This window comes from Lynx canadensis, chromosome B3, assembly GCF_007474595.2.
Source record: "Lynx canadensis isolate LIC74 chromosome B3, mLynCan4.pri.v2, whole genome shotgun sequence".
NCBI lineage: Eukaryota > Metazoa > Chordata > Mammalia > Carnivora > Felidae > Lynx > Lynx canadensis.
Window position 1 is genome coordinate 134,051,325 of NC_044308.2, and position 21,223 is coordinate 134,072,547.

The 21,223-nt window shown below is 37.0% G+C and overlaps 1 protein-coding gene across 2 annotated transcripts in view; it reads right to left on the reverse strand.

Annotated features, from left to right (window-relative positions):
* Window positions 1-299: 299 nt before the first annotated feature.
* The window catches only part of PPP4R3A (protein phosphatase 4 regulatory subunit 3A), a 37,272-nt gene continuing 16,348 nt past the window's right edge, over window positions 300-21,223 (reverse strand). The window contains exons 4-15 of one of the 2 annotated variants that reach the window (XM_030319799.1): window positions 18,785-19,402; window positions 14,857-14,934; window positions 14,659-14,775; window positions 14,112-14,228; window positions 12,165-12,296; window positions 11,961-12,063; window positions 10,120-10,278; window positions 4,742-4,911; window positions 3,465-3,607; window positions 2,695-2,885; window positions 2,084-2,310; window positions 300-1,031 (exon numbers count right to left, since the gene is read on the reverse strand). In XM_030319799.1, coding sequence (XP_030175659.1) covers window positions 921-1,031; window positions 2,084-2,310; window positions 2,695-2,885; window positions 3,465-3,607; window positions 4,742-4,911; window positions 10,120-10,278; window positions 11,961-12,063; window positions 12,165-12,296; window positions 14,112-14,228; window positions 14,659-14,775; window positions 14,857-14,934; window positions 18,785-19,402 — 2,166 coding nt within the window. In that variant the 3' untranslated portion in view covers window positions 300-920. Of the gene's footprint in view, window positions 1,032-2,083; window positions 2,311-2,694; window positions 2,886-3,464; window positions 3,608-4,741; window positions 4,912-10,119; window positions 10,279-11,960; window positions 12,064-12,164; window positions 12,297-14,072; window positions 14,229-14,658; window positions 14,776-14,856; window positions 14,935-18,784; window positions 19,403-21,223 lie in introns of both variants that reach the window. The other variant, XM_030319798.1, reaches the window with a different exon arrangement.

Sequence of the window (21,223 nt, forward strand, 5' to 3'; positions counted from 1 at the left end):
ATAAAATATTTAGTCACAAAATAGTATTGCTTTTGTATGCACATAGTTGTAAGATTACTTTGTTTTTGTCAATAAAAACTATACCATCTTTCATAAAACTCTAAACAAATTAAGAACTGTGATGTAGAACAAAAATTACACATGGTAAAACAGGTACCAGCACAACGTTAGGTTATATTACATCAAAAAAAGTTTTAATGGTCCCAAATATATATACTCAACAACTAAGCATACACTCAGGGGAGAAAAAAATCAAAAACAAAATGAAACCAAAAAATTATGACACAAATGACCACATCTAGAATTCCACTCAATCTTTAATCAAGTAGGGACAAATCCCCACTTTAAAAAAAAAAAAAAAATCTGCAGTTTGAAGGGCAAAGGGAACAGATAAAAAAGAGGAAACTTTATATTCGCCCCTCCCCCAAAGAGGTTTTCCAAACCTGTTGTAGCTTGACTAAAATGCTCAGAATGTATGATTTTAAAGGCAGGTCTCTTTATACAAAGAAACTGCTGGCATTCTTAACTAGTGAAGAATCAGGGCACAAGAGCCTATTCTTCTGAGTCTCAAACGTGGTCCGAGAAAGCATATTCTGATTGTAGCAACTGACCAGTCAATCCAGAGTTCCACTTACAAAACCCCTGCCCTGTTGGCTTTTTGTTTCCATTTCCTTCCCTGAGAAAAGGGCAATGTGTGGTCCAAGCTGGAGAGCTCAAAGGCTTAAGTCTTTCCCCTAAATGTATAATATCCCCTCCTCCTGCTCCATTGAATTGGCACTTGATGAGCAGAAGTCAAGTGTGGGAGGCTGATCTGGATCAGTCATTCACAAGAGACCACTGCTTGGTTGTGGATTTTTGTAGGGGGGAGGGGTAGAGAACCAGTTTTCTCAACAGGTACTGATCAGAGGCAGTTGCCATTATTAGGACTCAAACTTTGCTTTCTTTGACAACGGTAGCGTGTCTTCCTTGTCTTCATCCTCATCATCGTCTTCATCATCATCAGGATAATCTACCAGACCCACGAGGCCTCCCTGTTCAGAAATAAGGTTTATTTTTTTTTTAAACTACATTTCCAGCACATATTTTAAGTCTAGATAAAGGATACAGATTCCCCCCTCCCAATATACTGTGTGGTTACGTGAGATTAGATGCAACTGAAATTCACTGTATTTTCCCTAAGTTTTCCGTAATAAAATTTTTAGTCTGTAATCCTAACAAATCACCCAGGAGATGGAATCAGTAATTACTGAATTGAAAAAATGTTTTAAAATTTAACAGTGCATTAACAAACTACAGAAGACCAACAGACCAGGAGGGCAGATCATTAGAAGTTAGGAAAGGGAGTCTGCCTTTCCTTCCAGCTTCCTTTTAGACCCGTGCCTTCGCCAGAAACCACTGCAGCTCTATTTAGGAGGCTGTGGAAGAAGTCCCACTGCTCTGTGGTCCCTTCACTTCAGCATCTCTCAGATTCACTTCTTAGCCCTTAGGGGTCTCGTGCAATTGTCAAAGAAAAAACAACTGTGGGTGGGGCACTGTATTCCCGATTTAGATCAACGAATTCCAAATGCCCAGTCTGCTAGTCCTGGGCAGCATAAGGTGACCCAGGGAATAGGTTTTTATCCTAAGATTATGTCTTGTCCACATTTTTGGTGTTAAAATTTTGATCCTTTCTTATATGAAAAGAGATGATGGTTAATTCTTTTTTATAAACCTTGCTTGGAAAAATAGTGTTGGGAATGTCCAGGTATTTATTTTTCTTCCACACAAGTCTTTATCTGGGTGTTAATTGGGAAAGTTGATAAAGAATAACTTTAAAATTTTGTGTATGTTTTGAAACAAATCTGAACCGGAGTTCTAAAACGCAAACCACCAAAATAATTTATTCAGACTTTGGTACTGGTCATAAAAAACTTTCAGAAATTGCTCAAGTTCTGCATACATTCAGGTAGTAGCGGGAGGATTATTCATTCCCTCTAGTTCAGAAAGGTTTGATCAGTTCCAAAAGACAGTACCCAAAGGAAATCTCAGTCACAGTTACTGTTGAACCAGATTAAATGAGAAAGGCCTGGAAGTCAAAATGTACCTTGGTAGTAATAGCTGCCGTCTGAGATGTACTTTTAGGGACAGATCCAGGAGAGCCTGGAGATCCTGGGGATCCCGGGGATCCCGGCGAACCAGGCAGATTTGCTGCAGGTGACTGGCTGGTGAGATTAGTTTTTGTTCCACTAGAGAGGGAAAGCTTGAAACTTGGGCTCTGCCGACCAGAAAGATTCGTTTTCAGAAGCACCTCTTTTTCCTCACTTTCTTTTACTAAAAATAAGAATATTGTCAATAGTTGTCACCCATACTTGTCTTTTTTTAATCCCCCCAAATGAGGTGGCACTAAACACAACTTCCTAGCTTACTCCTTTGCTGGGGGAAAACACATGTTCAACACACTACTGAGAAGGGATGAAACCTTCCTTCTGTATCCAGTGTTTCCACCCTTCCCGAAATAATCTAGTTCTCCCAAGTCAAGTCAAATTAAGAAAATTTAGTCCATGCTTTCACCCCCAGCCATTAAGTCACATTCTGTAAAGCAACTAAGTCTTTGAAATCTAGGTCACGACACAAAGTAGATACTCGTTTTCTCAAGAAAGAGAGAAAGAAACCAGGGTGGGAAAGCTGTCATTTTTGCCCAGCTTTTCAACATACATTTCTTCCTTTCCATGAATTTACTTATTGGATCCATAATATCATCATCATTTTTAGTTTTGTCAGATGGAGACACGACAGCTTCACCATCTTCCATGTCATCTTCATCAGTGTTAAACCACATCTCCTCTTCGTCTTCTAGTGTTCTGGCGTCTCTTCGATACCTGTGATTCCTCAAAATGGACCGCATGCTAGGAGTAAAGAGAAGAAAGTAAACCGACTCCTCCACAGACTCCTTTAGACAGTCTTCAAAGTGGTGCTCCGAATTAGACCGTCTTAACAGAGCAAGGAGAGAACAGATTTATACACAGGCTAATGAAGAACCAGACTCTACCCAACCAGATTTTTCATATATGATTGAAAAAGTCCACCATCTCTAGTATTATGGATCAGTTATTAAACTTGTTAACATCAGGAATTAATCCTAATTCATGGATTTTAAAATCTACCGTAAGTATGTGAATTCATGCATTTAGAAAAATATACAAGATTTCTTAAGTAACTGGTAACAAAGTAATTCAAAGCAAATCAATGAAGCCCCACTGCCACATAAGTGTTGGGTTTTCTTTTTTACTATCTAGTCTGATAAATGCCTAACGAAGAGTCCAAGACCAAGCCAATATCCACCTACACCTTCAGGACAACATTCACGTTGGCCATTGCAGAAAACTACAACTCCCGCTTATCCCATCCCTCCCTCCCCCAGCCAGGCCAGAAAGAGGCACCACCGTCGAACTTGAATGAATAGTTTAAAAAATGTAGTAATTTACCTGTCAAGTTTGGGATTATCTTGCCTTTCTCTTTGTTGTTCAAATCTCAGTTTTAATCCTTTAAATGTCTGTACATAATCTACGTCTTCCAGCGCTTTCCAGTAATTTTCAATTACATGAGCAGTTAATGATTTTATATCTTCCTACAGAAAAGAATTATAATGAAAACATACAATAGGAAAATGTTACTTTTGCTGAGAGGAGGCTTAACTGTAGAGAATTCAATAACCTGCTCCAAACAGATGAACTTCATAAAATTATAAGCCAGTCTTAATCAAATGCTGAAAATGGGCATAATTGGCTATGCTACGTACCAAAGTGTCTCTGATTTTTGGTGTATCTCAGAATTAACGGGTCTTCCCAAAGTAAATGCCCAGGTCCCACCCCAGATGATTCTTAAATTTAAGTAAGTGTGGGGTGGGATCAGCACATCACAGAAAAGTGCTAGAGACAGATGGTGGTGATGGTTGCACAACAGTGTGAGTGCACTTAATGCCGATGAATTGTACGCTTTTTAAAAAGGCAAATTTTGGGGGTTTCTGAGCGGCTCAGTTGGTGAAGCACCTGACTCGGTTTCAACTCAGGTCATGAGCTGCACACATGCTCAAATATTTTTTTTAAAAAGGTAAATTCACATTATGTATGTTTCACCATAATTTTAAAGCATGTCACAGATAATTCTAACACACTGTTTGAGAACCACTAGCCTACTCTATTACTAAAGATTCAGAAGTCTGTAATGAAATTATTCTTTAAATTTTTTTTAACGTTTATTTTTGAGAAACAAACAGAGCACGAGTGGATGAGGGGCAGAGAGGGAGGGAGACACAGAATCCGAAGCAGGCTCCCAGGCTCTGAGCTGTCAGCACAGAGTCCGACGCGGGGCTCAAACCCACAAACTGTGAGATCATGACCTGAGCTGACGTCGGCACTTAGCCAACTGAGCCACCCAGGCACCCCTGAAATTGTTCTTTGAAAGTATATAGGGAAAAGTCACAATTCAGAAGCCCTCAAAGTTTTGATGTGGTTTTTGTTAATTCTACTTTCTTAAAATGATTACCATGACGGTGTTAAATCAGTCGTCCAACTATCCTGTAAAGGATTCACAGCTGCTGAGAGACTGTATTACTTTGAACTGAATCCCTTACAAGCTTCTGGTTACATGGGTTTTCTTTTTAAAATTTTCTCCAAGTATAATCTCAAGCCACAATATCAATAATGCATATTCAGTATTCTCAATTAAAACCAAAATTCTAACTGGAAAATACAGAACCTACCACTCTAATAAATTCAAACATCTCTATAATGGCAGAGTTCATCAGATTGTAGCGGGATCCGTTGTTGAGAAACGCTTTGACAACTGGTTCGAACAAAAAACTTTTCATTATGTAGCGGTTGTAAAACTCATCTTTTAATCCAATAATCTTTCTCTTAAAACGAAGAGCACCTGAAACACAGAGGCATCGTTGTTCAAATTATATACCCCACTTCCATATTTTAGATAAACAAAAAAACCTGTGTAATAAATATTTCTTCGTGCAGTGTTAGGTTACCGCTTCCAGAAGTATGTACCTAAGGAACAGGGATCACAAAAGGGTTACCAGAAAAATGTATTCTGGAAATAGTGTATGTCATGATAGAACACAAGTCTCAGAGAGTGGAAAAATTCTGGAACCTACTAATGACCAAAATGTACTTCACATCTAAAATAAGAGCTAAAACAGGGCTGACAAATGAATTAAGCTTTATACTAAAGATGAGAAAATTCTAAATATGTCCTTCTACAGTCACCTTGAAAACAACAAAAACCATTGTTTTATTAGGGCAATCCACGTATAATTTGATATTCATTATTTTTGGACACTCTTACTATTCTGCATCAGAGTTCTGGGTTTACGATGGCTGATCTGTCAATGTGTCAGGAGCACTACTATAAACCCACAAACTCTGCATGACCCATAACTTGCCTTCCCATAATTTTGAAATAAATTTAGAGAATGTTGCTTTTAAAACGTGGTCCTCTAGGCTTATTGCAGCGAGTATGCTTTTTAACTTTTTTTCCTAATTTTCCTTTTTACAATTAATTAGGCTTTAACTTACAGATTAAAAGGTATATTTACATCTTGAGGTATGGGGAGTTACTTAAGTCACCATTCGTCAAGATCCAAATATACTCAGACAGCTAGACAAACCCTCTTTACCTAAATGGAGTTTATCAGTAAGTTAATGCCCCAGTTATTGTAAACAGTTCAAAAAAGCATACTCACTTCATGCAGTCACATCGTCTTCGGTTGGCAAGATTAATTATTGTGTTTGTATTTTGGTTTCTTTGGAGATCATGGAAGTGGCTCGTTAAATTGCCAATTTGTTATTAATCAAGTCCTTCATGAGCAGGTAGCCAGGCAACCATGCTGACACGGTTTCTGGGTGGGAAGGCAGAGGAGTAAAGCAGCTCAATTTTTCTTTAGTTGGCAGAAAAGAGGTCCACAAGTGAATGCCCATTTAGGTACAAGCTGGTTATAAACTGCCTTAACAATGCAACTTATTGAAGAGTGTCTCTTTCTAAAGTGACACTCTGGGCAGGGAATTTCAAAATAATGTATAGAAGAGTAATTGCATTTTTTTTTTCAACTACTGAATTATTTTCAAATACAAAAGCATGGTGAAATTAAGACATTTTAAACAGTAAGAGGCACCTGTGTGTTAAGTCAAGCCTAACAAGGGTTTATTTTCCCAAAACAGTGATTTTAGAGTTTGGTTTTTTTGTGATGTCACTTGACAAAGGAACTTAGTGAGGCAGTTCCATTTGTCAGAATAAAAAACAATCCATTGGAGCTCAGGCCAGATGTTCAGTTTTTAGTAATTAAGGCACGAGCTATTATTTCAAGAATCAGTACTCTGAACTCTGCAGGCTTTGTGGAGACTTGTGTCCTACCATAACACACGCTAGCTGCACCCTGTGGTCTGCGTGCGGTTCCTAGGTAATTGGTAAGAAACTCCCTTCCTAGAATTCACTAAGACCGAGGTGTGCAGTGGGACCACTATTTCCTCAAGAGCACTTCTGTCCAGAAACTGCTGGTGTAGATGGAAGACGGTTCTACTGGTCTTTGTTTTGTTCCTCCTTTCCATTTGCCCTCATTTATTTATATCCAGAAGTGGGTCACGTCCACTCAAAGTCTTCCCCAAAAGCAAATCTGCATCAAGAGTATCCAACCACTACTTGCTGTTGAATAAAGGTTGCTTTCAAAAATTTACCAGTGAGTTCTATCAAGTCAAGTTGCTCAGAGTAAATTAGAGAAAGCTTCTGGGAGAGGCCACAGTGGCATAACTGGAGGACTTTCGATGTAAAGTGCACTCTGCTTCCATGCTTCCCTCTAAACTTTATCAACATTCCAGGAATCTCTGGTGCTTCGTTTCAATCATCTCTAAAGTCATTCCTCTTCACCTCACACAACGGGAGATTTCGTGTCACAAGTTGAGACTTCTTGCCTCATATGTAACTAATGATGGCCAAATAAAGCATCTACAGTAACATTTTTATTTCATTCCTTTTATAGATGTCCACATCTTTAACAAAAAAACTAGACATGAACCCTGAAAAACCAAGGAAATCAGACGGATAAAACTGCTCTATGTATATATCTAACCTATAAAGGCCTACATTGTGAAAGGACTGCTGGTCTCCCCTACAGAACCGATTTGTTGGCTTTAGGATAAAAGCCTTCTAATAAGCAGCGGATATTAAAAAAAAAAAAAAAAGGCAAGTTCGGTGAAGTTCCCAACTTGTTTACATTTAACCACTCATTCGTTACCTGCTGTCCTTATAATCTGGCGTCTAAATTCACTTATAATGAACACTGCACCTAACATTTTCTTTCAATGTGATGTTAGCAGACTGAAAGTGTTCTACATCTCCTCAAATTTATACTTCGTTCTTTAAGAAATCCTCGATCAAAAACTCCTACTCTATACTCTACAGCCAGTCCTAGAGTGCTTATTCCTTATGACTGGCATCCTCTTCCAGAAACTACTCACGTTCTCAATCTGGGAAGACAGCCACACGGAGAATAATTTGAGAGTGAGTTAGGTTTAATGCTAACTCCGTTTGGAAAATGCGAAGAATAAAGCATAACTAAGATTTTCCTACAATATAAACCTTCCCTGGAATGAAATCTCTTCATCGTTCTCATTAAATTTTGAGACCTTTTCTTGATGATACTGCAAGCAAAATAATGAGATCAAGAACTGCGAACCAAAAGCCTTTTTTATCCCTCTCCTGCCACTCTCCCACTGGACTCGTGTGTTCTACCTACACCAAACCATTAACATGTCACACTTTCCCCACATCTGCACATTAGCTGTGTGTTCAACCAAGCATGCCACATTCTCCCATGACCAATCCAACCCAGTTTACCTCTTTTGCAAAATTTTCCTGATCTGACTCATTCGTGGAGAATAAATTCTTTCCACTATGCTTCCAAACACACCTCAATATAGTACTTAGGGCATTGTATTTTGATTTTTACAGGACTATCTCCTAATGAACTCTGATCCCTTTGACAGCTGAGTCCAGGTCTTAATCATCTTCATTTTCTTTGTACCAGGTATTTAGCATACTTCATCAAGTCTAAGATGCCACTGATTACAAGAAACTTTTTCTACTCTAAGAAAACCAAACCAACCAAACTATCATTCACAACAACATGCCGTTAATTTTAAGACTCACCTTGATCTCACAGATGACAAATGTCTAAAATGCAGAGCTTAGTACTGACAAAATAGGATAGTAGGTACTTGATACATTTATTGAAATAAATGATCAACATACTCATTTATTTAGTTTTTCCATTCTGTCCTAAACTGCCTTTCCCCGCACTTGAACAAAACCTTCTATTTTAACACGAAAGAAGTGTTCATTATGAATTCACTCTCAATTTAGTCAGGGGGCTCTCACTTTTGCTGTGGTTGGTATAGAAGGAAAGTGAATGAGTTTAAAAAGCCCTTCTTTTGCAAATGCTGAGCTCATGGATAGTACATTAGTAAGGCAGGACTGAAATAATGCATTTTTTTTGTTGTTGTCCCATTTATTTTTTTGTTGTTCTTAGCAGTCTAGATTAATGCCACACATGCTCCGAGTTACTTTTGGCTGAAAAAGTTTACCAAGGGTAGCATCAAAGTTTCTGGACAATCAACAGAAACTAATTTTACTAAATATCTGAAAGTTGAAAAATGAAAATATACTATGACTACGTGTAGTCTCAGTCCATACTGCTGTGTGTACATTGGCCCGAAAAACTAAGTCAACTAGCGGTTACCCTGATAAAAATGTTTAATGTTTTTAGAAGGAAATGTACTTCTACTTACTACTTTAAAGATAAAATATTGTAGAGCAAATCAACATCAGACACATCCTTATAAAAATAATGTTCTTATAATGTTAAGGATATTTTAAAAATCCATTAAGTAATAAAATTGTAAAAGTAGTTAAAAAAATAGCAAAAAATGGATATACATGTATATACATATATTCAGGCCTTCAATTAGTGAATGACTGTGATGCCTTTAAACAATGACAAAACAACCAAACTTACCCATAAAAAACAAAAGACAAATTACCAGCAGACATTTTATCGAGCCTCTAAGGTACCCCCCCACATTGGTCTGTCAACTTACCAAAGGCTGGCTGCTACATGATCAAGTACATTCTCAAATAACCTATTTGCAATTCTGAAACATGTTTTATTTCAACAAATAGGGCCTTAACACAGTTAAGTTTTGAAAAACGTGTATAACTAAGAACAATCCATGTGTTGCTCTAAGAGAGCTGACAAACTTTTCCCATAAAGGTTTACAAGTCCACATTTTAGGCTTTATTAAGCCACATATGTATGGCATCTGTAGCGTTTTTTTTTTTTTTTTTTTTAACAACCCTTTAAAAAACATGAAAACCACTTTTCAGCTTGTAAGTTGTGCAAAAATAGACCACAGCCTGGATCTGGTCACCTCTGAAGTCTGCCCCTCTCGCTCTGAATTGTCAGAGGTAATAAAATGTTATACTGTCCGGCACTGGTTGTTGTATGTAAAGTGATGAATCACGGTATATACACTGTATGTTAGCTAATCTGACAATAAATTATATGTTTAAAAAAATGTTATATTGTCAAATAGAAATAAACATGAGAAAAAAGTATTTGTGCAGTCAATGAATGGACCATCTACAGACATTTGTGCTGGGCATTTTGTAACTCGGAATGTGTTTTAGGAAGTCAGTGCTGTTAGCTATAAATTTCCAAATTACAAAAATATTCTTCATGATTTAGTGTGAGACCCAGGAACGTCTGATTTATAATTAGTAATGCAGTCCTAAAAAAGTTACGGAGGTAAAATGATCTAAGGTGCCATTTTAATAATGGAATACTTTAATATTAATTTTGTAGATGCACACCAACCCCTTTGCTTATGTAACTGAGAAATATGCAAATGAGGAAAATCATCTCAAAATGTGGTGAAATTATATAATCAGTGTAGTTTCCTATTAGAATGTAGGTCTCTTGACCTGAAATCCATGATCTTTTCTTAGGCAGTTAAGACCCAAAGGTACCAACAACATGATAATATATCAATAATAACTAATTCTACCAGAAGTAACACTTACATAATGCCAAGAAAGCATGCTTTGAGGCCATAAGAACTAGCACTCTCCGGAGGATGTCCTTGTTAATAATGTAGTTCTTTATGTGGTAGGTATGGTGCTCCACACAAAATGTTAACAACTCCAGTACAAGTGCCAACAACTGGGCAGTCTGAAAATCATCTAAAAACAAAACACGATTATATTTAATGACTAATATTCTTTTCCTTTCCAAATGTAAGTATCTAAATTCCAATCAAGTAAAATCCTATCCAAAATTTTATTTTTTATATGTTTATTTACTTGGCAGGGAGGAGGGGGGGTGGTGGATAGAGAATCCCAAGCAGGCTTCCAGCTGTCAGCGCAGAGCTCAACAGGGGGCTTGACCTCACAAACCGTTGAGATTGTGATCTGAGCTGAAATCAACTCAGATGCTTAACCAACTGAGCCGCCCAGGTGCCCCAACCCCAAATTTCAAGTTAAGGAAAAGGGAACAAACAATGGATTCCTATCCTACCATGTGCCAAGAACTGTGCTTTACATTTTCTTCAGCAACTCTAAGAGGAATTTGTTTCACAAAACCCAAGTATGAACAGCAAGGCAGAGATGAGACATGAATCTATTAGATCTGCTTTATTCCAAGGTGCAAGAATGCTCTACCATGTCTTAACACATCCCTCATAAGATGGACAGTACACATGGCACAGGAGGGCTTGAAAGATACCATCTGGTCTTTGGTGGAATTATTCTCTCTGCTCCTATGATTCCACTATGTTTTGTGGCTCCTTTATTACACAGGATGAATCCACACTGAGTTATAATCATTGGCTTATCTTTCTTCCTCACCAGGCAGAAAGCTTCTGGAAGTATTTTACTTACTTTTTTCATTTCCCCCATTTAGCCCCTAAAGATTATATATAGCACAGTAACTTCCACACAACAGGTTTTTAATAAATGTTTAAAGAACTAAATAAATGTGTTTGGAAAAAAGCCTTAAGCTTTACCTAGTACAAATAAAGTAGACAGAAAAATGAATTATCATGGTTCCCAGACTTAATCCTAGAGTCACAAAAAACTAAATTTAATATTTATTTTCTAAGTGGTATGTAAGTTATATTGTACTGATAATTCATCGAGAACAAAATCATCTTCTCGAAACATCAATAAAGGATTTCCCTTGAACATCCTAAAACTACTCTCTGGGGGCACCTGGGTGGCTCAGTCAGTTGAGTGTCCGACTTTGGCTCAGGTCATGATCTCACAGTTCATGAGTTCGAGCCCCGCATCGGGCTCTGTGCTGACAGCTCAGAGCCTGGAGCCTGCTTCCAATTCTGTGTCTCCCTGTCTCTCTGCCCCTCTCCTGCTCAATGCTCTGTCTCTCTCTCTCTCTCAAAAATAAACAAACATTAAAAAAAAAAAAAAATTAAAAAAAACCTACTCTCTGAAATACACACACGCAAGCTAAAGGAATGAAATGCAGAAATAATGAGTCATCAGTATATGAATAATCCCCAAATGGAAAGAAAGAGTTTAATAGTGAGCACAGCCTTGCTCTGCACATCTGGAGTGCAAATAACAAAATTACTTTGTTCATAATTACTTCCTTCTATTTTTTAACCTATGTAAATAAAAATAAAAAAATATGAATATTGCCTTAAAAACTTTTAAAATTCTGAAAGCAACAATTATCTCCTATTACGTTTTATTGTCTTCAATTATAGCACTTTTAAAGAAATTTTACCTTGAGCACCTTTTTTGAAAATGTATCCAAATGGCTTGAACTTTTAAAGACTATTACTCTACATCAACTCTGAATTTCAGAATTCAAGAACAAAGAACTTCACTACCAACCTGCATTATCTTACCTTTGCTGGGTTTGTCTTCTGTTGTATTTGCCAGTAAAGGAGCAGTGAGGACATGCATACAGTGCTTATAAAAGAAACCCAGAAACTCAGTCTTCTCTGTTTTCTAAGGAATCAAAAACACTTCCATGAACTTTAACGGCATTGGTTCCTACCAGCTATAAACAATATACTAGTATGAAAACGAGAAAAATGCCTGTGGCTTACATTGGCAGTAGCTAACATGTTCTCTGGGTCAACTAAAGTTCGAAGCAGGCCCATAAGTTGGACTGCTCCTCCAAGTTCAGGGTCTGTATCACAAATCATATGTTCTATAATGAGGTTGATGAGTAAAATATCCTGGTGAGAAAAGTACATACAATAAGGATCACTTACTATGAGTGAGAATGTAAAAGCACACACTATGACACGTTACAGCATTATACTAGCTGCCCTGTTAACTGCAAACAAAAGAAATGACTAACTTCTTTAACAGGATATATGGCAGTGTTTCCCTCAAGCACGCTACAGGCACATTTACACTAAGTAGTACAGAAAAGAAAGTCTCTTTCTTTCTCTCTGATCTTTAAATCCCTTTGATTAAGGCAAACACAAAGTTCATTTGGTGCCCGTAGAGCTTTGTACTTCTTGATAACAAAATTTCCCTTTTCTGAAGAAAGCTAATGGGCTTTCAGTTTCATAGTAAGAATATTTAGCTAGAATTTACAGCATTGTTCTATTTTTACTGCATTTCTATAGATTCTTTCTACTTATGGCAAATGATATCTGTATGTGTTCTCCACTTATGGAAATGATACAAAATTTCCATTAAAAATAAATTTAGTTGGTACCTAAATGTGTGAAGTTAGAAGAAATAAGATTATGGTATTTAGATAGCATAGAGAACAAATGTATTATAATGATTCCCAATGTCAATGAAAACTGATAGTTTTCCTGAAGCTCTATGACTGCAGTTCCTAGCCCAAGGAGTAAAATAAAAACAGAGAGGGATTCAGTGAGGAAATCTCTGCTCTTGCCTGTATATTCAGCAGTAGGATGGACATAAAGATCGAAATTGGGAATTAAGAGGCCTACTGCATGAAAGTGACATACTAAATTAATGTATGTGCAACTAGTGAGTTTCAGGGCCAACAAGAATAGCCTTTATTTTTAATAATACAGGTATTTTGGTTTTCTGGATAGGACTACTTATAAAAGAAAAATGTGACATAACATTTAACAGTCCAAACTGGTACTTTTCTACACTTACCCTGGTACTACGATTAAAAAACAAACAAACAAAAAGAGCAACCCTTAAATACAGAAAATTACTAGGCATTCCACTTCATTTTGACATTTAAGACTTTATAAAAAAGTAAAATCTATTTTCTCAATTCTGCATAGATTTTTTTTTCCTAAATGCCTCCCTCCCCTTTCAAGATGCAGTTGAGGGCAAAACATATTAGTTTATTTTCAGAAGTCACTTCTAAAATTTTATGGGAGCAGGAAGAAAAAAAATTCAGAATCATTGGATCAAATATCTAAGAATAAAACAGAAGAGCACACACATTTGGGGCTGCTGCATACGCCATATAGCACACTCCAGGAGCACGCTTCACACTACGGATTCTCTCACTTTAAAATTGACGTGTGTGTGTGTGTGTGTGTGTGTGTGCGAGTAAACAAGGCCACAGCTCGTTCCCTAATGGTCAGGCAGTAAAGAAAGTACCCTAAATACTTTTCCAAGGGACTGTGCTTCCTTTCTTCACTCCTGGTGTTTTTGAGAATCTATCCCTAGCAAAGCCAATGTTTTCCTAGGGAAGTTACTTATAATTCCACATACAGAAGAGCAATTTATTGATTAATGATTCAAATAAGATAGCATATCAAGTTAATGACAGAATTAAGAAATGTGATCTCAAAAATTTAAAAAGAAACTTAAGGTGAGCATTAACAAATAATTGCTGTAAGACACAATTTCTAAACTAAGGAGCCAATTTAGGGGAAGAAAAAGCCATGTGTATTATGGCTACACTTTTCCCAAATATTAGCTATTTGAATCTTTAAAAATGAATAATAAATACAGTTACAGCTCCCCATGTACAAATACTTACTGTTAGCGCAAATAATATTTACCTTGTTGGTTATTTTTTGCTCTGTTAACTTCTTACTTACATCATCATTCTGTTGTGCCTCCTGCATGACAAACTCTCGTACCATGGATGGATTATATTCAACCAAGTATGAGAATATATCAGTAGCAGCACTTCGCACCTGTGTATCATCCATGCCCTGCAGATAAAAAGCACTTATTTCTCCTAGGATTATAAAAATATGGAACTTACAGCTACGTAAACCCAAAACCTAACAAATTATAAGAAAACAATGCAGTAAGAAAGAGGTCAAGGTAATTTGGCACGTAGAACCTGTTCTGTGGATAAAGTTATACTTTCTTTTATTCCTGTTTACTTTTCTTCTGTCACATTTCAATGGGCTACAATTTAACAATTTATTATTAAAAATACGGAAAATTCCTGAGTATTCTTTCAATAAGGTTTAAGGACTCTTCTCTAACACTAGAATTTCATAGTTTTTACTGTAATAATACACAGCTAATATTAAATCTTGGCTATAACCAAATAATTGCATGTAACATAAAAATATATTATCTTTGTGGATTAAAAATATAATGGAAATTAAATATAAACAGAAACAAACTTACAAGGATGACTTCTAAAGCTGGTAATATGCCCATGTTTGACAAAGTCTTGAAAAAAGCATCTCTGTTTTGAGGTTGAAGCGTTTGGGAAAATGCACAAAATTCTTTTAAAAAGTTAACCTAAAAGAAGGAAAAGGACAAGTGAATATAAAAGATCTGTTGTTTTAGTTTTATGCCTTTCATAAGTATCAAATTTCTTACCAATTCCTGTCTCTTTTCCTCATCTGTTGCTTCATCTGTTAGTTGTGCAAACAAATCTGTCAGAAATTTTTCATCTTCCTGTTAAATCAAAGGACAAATTTATGCTAATGGTAAGAGTATATTAAAACATAATTTTCAGATACTATAGAAGGTACAAACTGAATAACTGGAAAAAGGAAAGATGGTATTGTTAATGGTACTCTTTAAAAGAGAGAAGGAAAAACCAAACTATTAAAGGAGAAACTGGGGATTTATCAAGGAAAATTCTTCTTTATATTTGGGCAAGGCTTTAATTTCTTAAGCCTATTTAAGGGCCACCATGTGCATATTTTTAGGCTTTGTGGACCATATGGTCCCTGCCACAATCATTTAACTCTGTTGTTATAGTAAGAAACAGCCGTAAACAATATGTAAATGAGCGTGGCTGTGTTCAAATAAAACTTGACTTATAAAAAAGGATATGGGCTATAGTTTGCAACCCCCTCATTTACATAGGATTTTAAAACCTTACCTTTAGAGAGTAAGGTTCTACAACCTCTCAAATGAAGGTAAAAATTAAGAAAAGCTTCCTTTGGGGTGCCTGGGTGGTTCATGTGGTTGAGCATTCCATCTTCATTCAGCTCATGATCCTATGGTCTGTGGGTTCAAGCCCATGTCGGCTCTCTGCTGTCAGCACAGAGACCACTTCAGATCCTATCCCTCCCTCTTTGCCCCTCCCCTGCTCACACTCTCATGCTCTCTCTCTCTCAAAAATAAAACATTTTAAAAATGTATTTTAAAAACAAAATTTTTTTAAAGCTTTATTTATTTTTGTGAGAGAGACAGTGTTGTGAGCAGGGGAAAAACAGTGAGAGAGAGGGAGACACAATATCCGAAGCAGGCTCCAGGCTCTGAGCTGTCAGCACAGAGCCTGATGCAGGGCTCGAACCCACAAACCACGAGATCATGACCTGAGCCGAAGCTGGATGCTTAACCGACTGAGCCACCCAGGCGCCCCTCCATCACTATTTTTCACTAAGATTTTATTATACTTTGGGGCACTGGGGTGGCTCAGTTAAGCGTCCGATTCTTGGTTTCACCTCAGGTCATGATCTCATGGTTTGTGGGTTTGAGCCCCACATTGGGCTCCATAGCTAGCAGCACAGAGCCTGCTTGGGGTTCTCTCTGTATCTCTACCCCTCATGCTGTCTCTGTCTCCCTCAAAATAAACTTAAAATATCTATATCGATTTAAAAAATTTTGTTATACTTTAATTCCATACTACCTCAGCTAGTGTTAGATTCAACCACTACTTCAGCCCTACAGACATGCCTAAGTTAAAAATATATACTTAGTACGTATGTATAGATATATACATATGTGTGTATGTAATCTCCCACTAGATCATAAACTCCATAGTCTCTGTTGTACGTGCTCAGGAAACATCTTCTGTGATATTAAATTGGTTAATCCTACCTTTACTTTTTCTAAAATATACAAACAGACCATACCTCAAGTGGCACCCAAATTCAAGACACATCCCAGATATAACATATCCCACCAAGTGGAAATCAAATGATTGAAAAAGATTCTCTGAATTGCTCTATTTGGGGATACAGAAGTTCAGAGAATAAGAATGTTTAAAAAAAAAAAATGTTTAATATGGGGTGCCTGGGTGGCTCAGTTGGTTGAGCGTCCAACTTCGGCTCAGGTCAGGATCTCGCAGTTTGTGAGTTCGAGCCCTGCGTCAGGGCTCCATGCTGACAGCTCAGAGCCTCGAGCCCGTTTCGGATTCTGTGTCTCCCTCTCTCTGCCCCTTCCCCGCTCATGCTCTCTCAAAAATGAATAAATGTTAAAAAAAATTTTTTTTTAAATATCTAATAATGTTACACAGAGCAGTTAAGAGTAAGGGGAGAGTATGATTGTGTACATAAGGTGGGTAGAACCTGGTTTAAATTATATCTCAATCATCCCTTTTCAAAATTTATAAAATTCTTTCCTTCGTACCAGCACTTTGGATCTAAGTGGCCCCGCATCATGAGAAACAAAACTACAGCATTGGCAGCCAAGATTTTGCAAAGCATACTGTAGGGAAACAGACTCAATAACTTCAAATTACTTATACTTAATGAGTAAAACTGGCATCTCACAGGTATGAAGACCAAGAAAACACAGAAGTGACAAATCCCTGAATAACAAAATGAGAATCACGTGGAGCTAAAGGAAAAGACCAGAAGCACTCAGGACTATCAAGGAAACCAGAAAGAGGCTCCAGTAAAAACTAGATGCTTATCAAAGAACAAATAGAAATTGGTACTGGAACCTTTCTCCCTGGTCTATATCAATCACAATATACTGTACAGAGATTACTATTGTCCTTTACTGTATTGACTGTATTATTTGTTTAAATGTCTCTTTTAAAAAGAATGGAGAACATGTCAAATCAGTCAACATGAACTGGAATTATTCCCAGCTCCAGGACAGCAGTGTTAGTAAAATGACTTTTCTATTTGGGGCGCCTGGGTGGCTCAGTCGGTTAAGCGTCCAACTTTGGCTCAGGTCATGATCTCACAGTTTGTGAGTTTGAGCCCCGCATCGGATTCTGTGCTGACAGCTCAGAGCCTAGAGCCTAAACTTTGGATTCTGTCTCCTTCTCTCTCTGCCCCTCCCCACTTGTGCTCTGTCTCTCAAAAATAAATAAAAATGAAAAAAAAAAAAAAAAAGACTTTTTTATTTGAACTTATAGTTTTGTTTCTTTAAGGTGACAAAGGCAAGAACCCTGAAAATACACCAATATTCTAAAAAGGAACAACCATAAAAATTAAACTTACTACTTTATTCATAACATGTCCTATCAAGCAGCTCTTACCGACATTTATTTGCCTCCTTTAACAAAACCAGGTTTCAATTATTTGTAGATCTGAGGTAAAGTCTTATATCTTTCAAGTCATATCATCTGTCTGTTATTCTTACAATATCATGGGCATCAAAGAAACAAAAAACATGGCAGGTGCACAAATCATAGAACTTTGCTCATAGCGCAAAGATTTATCTCGGTTAGACTAGACTAATTCCTACACTATAGGATAATATCCTGAGAAGTTTTTGGACCTTGAAGGTGTTACAAATGTGGATTGCTGGCTAGCTCTCATAGATTTTGATTTCTGTGCTTTGGGCAGAATCCAGGAAACATTACACCCTAGGCAATTCTGATACAAGCACCCCTAAAACACCAGACCTGAGAGACTGGGGATACTGTAAAAAGAAAATTTGGGGTTTAATAAGGCAAATATTAATAGATACTTTAAAATAATGCTCAAAAGGCTTACATCACGTTCATGCATGATCTTTTATCGTCACATGACTTTACAGGGTAGATACTAATATCACCATCCTTCCGATCAGGAAACCAAAGCTTCAGGAGGTTAAGAAAGTTGCCCAAGTCACATAGCTATTAAGTGACAGGTGGAGCTGTAACTCATATCCACATCCAACTTCCCCCTACTCGTCTAATAAAGAAGCATGCATGCCCTTTGCTAAGGAGAGACGCAACTATAATTTGCCAACATCTGTATTCCCTTGACCCTAAAAACTGGGTCCCTTTATATATAATTACCTGGCAGCGTTACCAATTCTACAGAACTTACATTCTTCAGTTAATTCTACATTCAACCATTTCATTAAGACCATTCCCTTAACTTCTTCAAGCTAGACTTCTTTATCACATTTACCTTCCCTGACGTAAACATAACACCCCTCTGGTCCCACAGTATTAAATATTACAGTCTCTTCTAATAACACCAACATACATACCTTCAGACAAAAATCAAAACTCAATTTAGGTATTTACAAGGAACAATAAATTACTTCTGCTAAATCAATTAACAGTTTAAACGGTATCAATCAAGAAGTATCTCTGTAAGTAGGAAAATAAAATGATCTAACTCACCTGTAACATACCAACAATTTCTACCTTATTGAAAAAGATAAAGGAGTGAAGTGTTGATAACATATTTTCTTCAAAGACTGAAGGGGTAGGTAGAACCATATCTTGGATGTACTGAACTCTGTATGTCTGATGAATTTTTTGTTTCAGCTCAGGATCAGATATGGGAATCACTTCCTTAAACTTGGCTGTTTTTGTTAGAAATTCCCTGTGTTTTCGTGGTTGTGATAAAGCAGGATCATATTCTAAGCATCCAATGACGTCCATTATACATTCCTCAGAAAACATAACTTCGAAAAGAGCAGTTCGATTCAAGAGGAAGATGCCTTTGATAATTTCATACAAGTGGTGCAGTCCTTCAATATTTTCCAAATCCTCACACACATGAAAAAGCTCTAAGAGCTTTTTAATATAACCCTCATTTTCCAGTGCTAGTGCAAGTTTTTCACGACGCAGGGGGGAAGGTAAAGATGATGCCACAAGTTCTGCAATTTCCTCAAGGCGACTTAATTCACAAGATGGCAATTCTAAACCCGGTGATGACATATCATCAAAACGCTCCTCTTCAGATTCATCTACGAGATCCTGAGTGATATCCACTGAAGGGTCCTTTCCTTGAACCTATTAAATAAGATTTACGATGGCTGTCATAGAATATAATCAAGCAAATCTAAATGATATTCTTAGATGAATACAAGAGATGTTTTAAGAATCCTAGCACTGTATGCCAGGAGAGCCACCAAAGTTTAAGTAAAATTCAAATAAATATCAAACATCATAATGTTGTGATCACAGAAAACATGTAATTAATTATAAGCTACAAGGAAAATTTTAATATCAATTCCTGAAAGCAAGGGCCAATGACATGTGCAAACTGGCTTTGGACCAAAGTGGGTCAGTGATATGCTATGAGTGCTGGTTGGTGGCCCCAAAATATCAGTTAAGAAAAACTATGGGAAACAAGCATATTTACACAAAAGTGAAACTATTTATAAAAAGCAACTGTAACATACACGTAGTAGAGCACAGTAGAGAAGAGTCCCCAAGATTATCTACTAAAAGTAACCAAACCATGGAAGTTTTCCTTTCTATTCACCCAAATTTATAGGTTTCATGATCCCTTCCAAGAAGCCCGAAAAGTGTTGTAAGCCCCAACTTAATGTCAATATATGGGCTCTCAGGGTTCACAATTAAATACATTTTAAGGTAAAAGGATATTTTTACCAAAGGGCATAGACTTATTTTGAAATAAAATAAGTTTTGCTATCTTAGCCCTATAATTTGAGACACTGTCACTAAATTTAGCAGCCCAACAGGCCAAGTTGAATGATAAAGGCATGGAAAACTTAGACCTTATATGAAACGGCCAAGAAACTGAAATTGCTTAGCATGGTTAAGAGAGACTGTTAATGGATATTGGAAGGGGAGAAGGCCTGGAATAGGTTTTGAAATTATGCTCCAAGTTGATATCATCTTGACCTTAACCCAGTGGGCAACAACCACTGAAAGGCAACTAGGCACATTCACGGATTGTACCAGCCATAGTCTCAAGTTGGCTTTGGATTTGTTAACTACATAAACTCTCAATACAGCTTTAGATTCCTGATACTCAGGCTATGCCTTTACCTATAGAAATACAGTAGCATTTGATTAAAAAACCAAATGTAAAGGGACAAAAACCCTTACTGTAATGACAATGCTATCTTGAGTTTATCTGCAAATATGAAGGGAATCAAAAAGGCCCGTGGTTAGGATATTCTTGGAATCTGATCTACTCAGGGAATCAAGGTGGAATTGTAATGATTTGACAAATACATTTCAGTCTTACTTTCAGAGAAGAAGTAATGAAGAATGAAAACAGAAAAAAGGGAGAATAAGCTACAAGTCTTCCTTAAGAGAAAGGATAAGTCTTAGAAATGAAATGAAAATGAGAATGTGGAGGCCATGAAAAGTGTAAGGAAGAAGAGATATATACAAACCTAGTATCTACTATCAAGGAGGATACTAGAAAATGGGGGAGACTTTTTGCTGTTTCTAGATCAAGAAATGAGCAGAGTTCAAGAGTAAGAAAAACATGTTAAGATCTCAAAAGAGCAAAAGGTAATGCATTCCTTAGAGCTAGGATCTAGAAATTAAGAAGTACAGACAGGATCATGAAAGACTGTGACTGAGAAACAACAATTTGAATCTAAAGTATGCACAAGTTGAAGGGGAAGATCAGAAAATCATAAAATAGCCAGTGAGTCCTAGGAAAGTTACTAGAGACAAAGTATACAAATACTACTACCTATGGCCCAAGTGTAAATGAAGAATTACAGCCTAAGGATACGTATAGTGAGGATGTGACAATTTATTAAAGGCAATTTATTAAATTTATTAAAGCGTGTCATGACAGCAACACATGGAGTCCCAGGTGTGAGTATTGGCCCTAATAGACTGTGT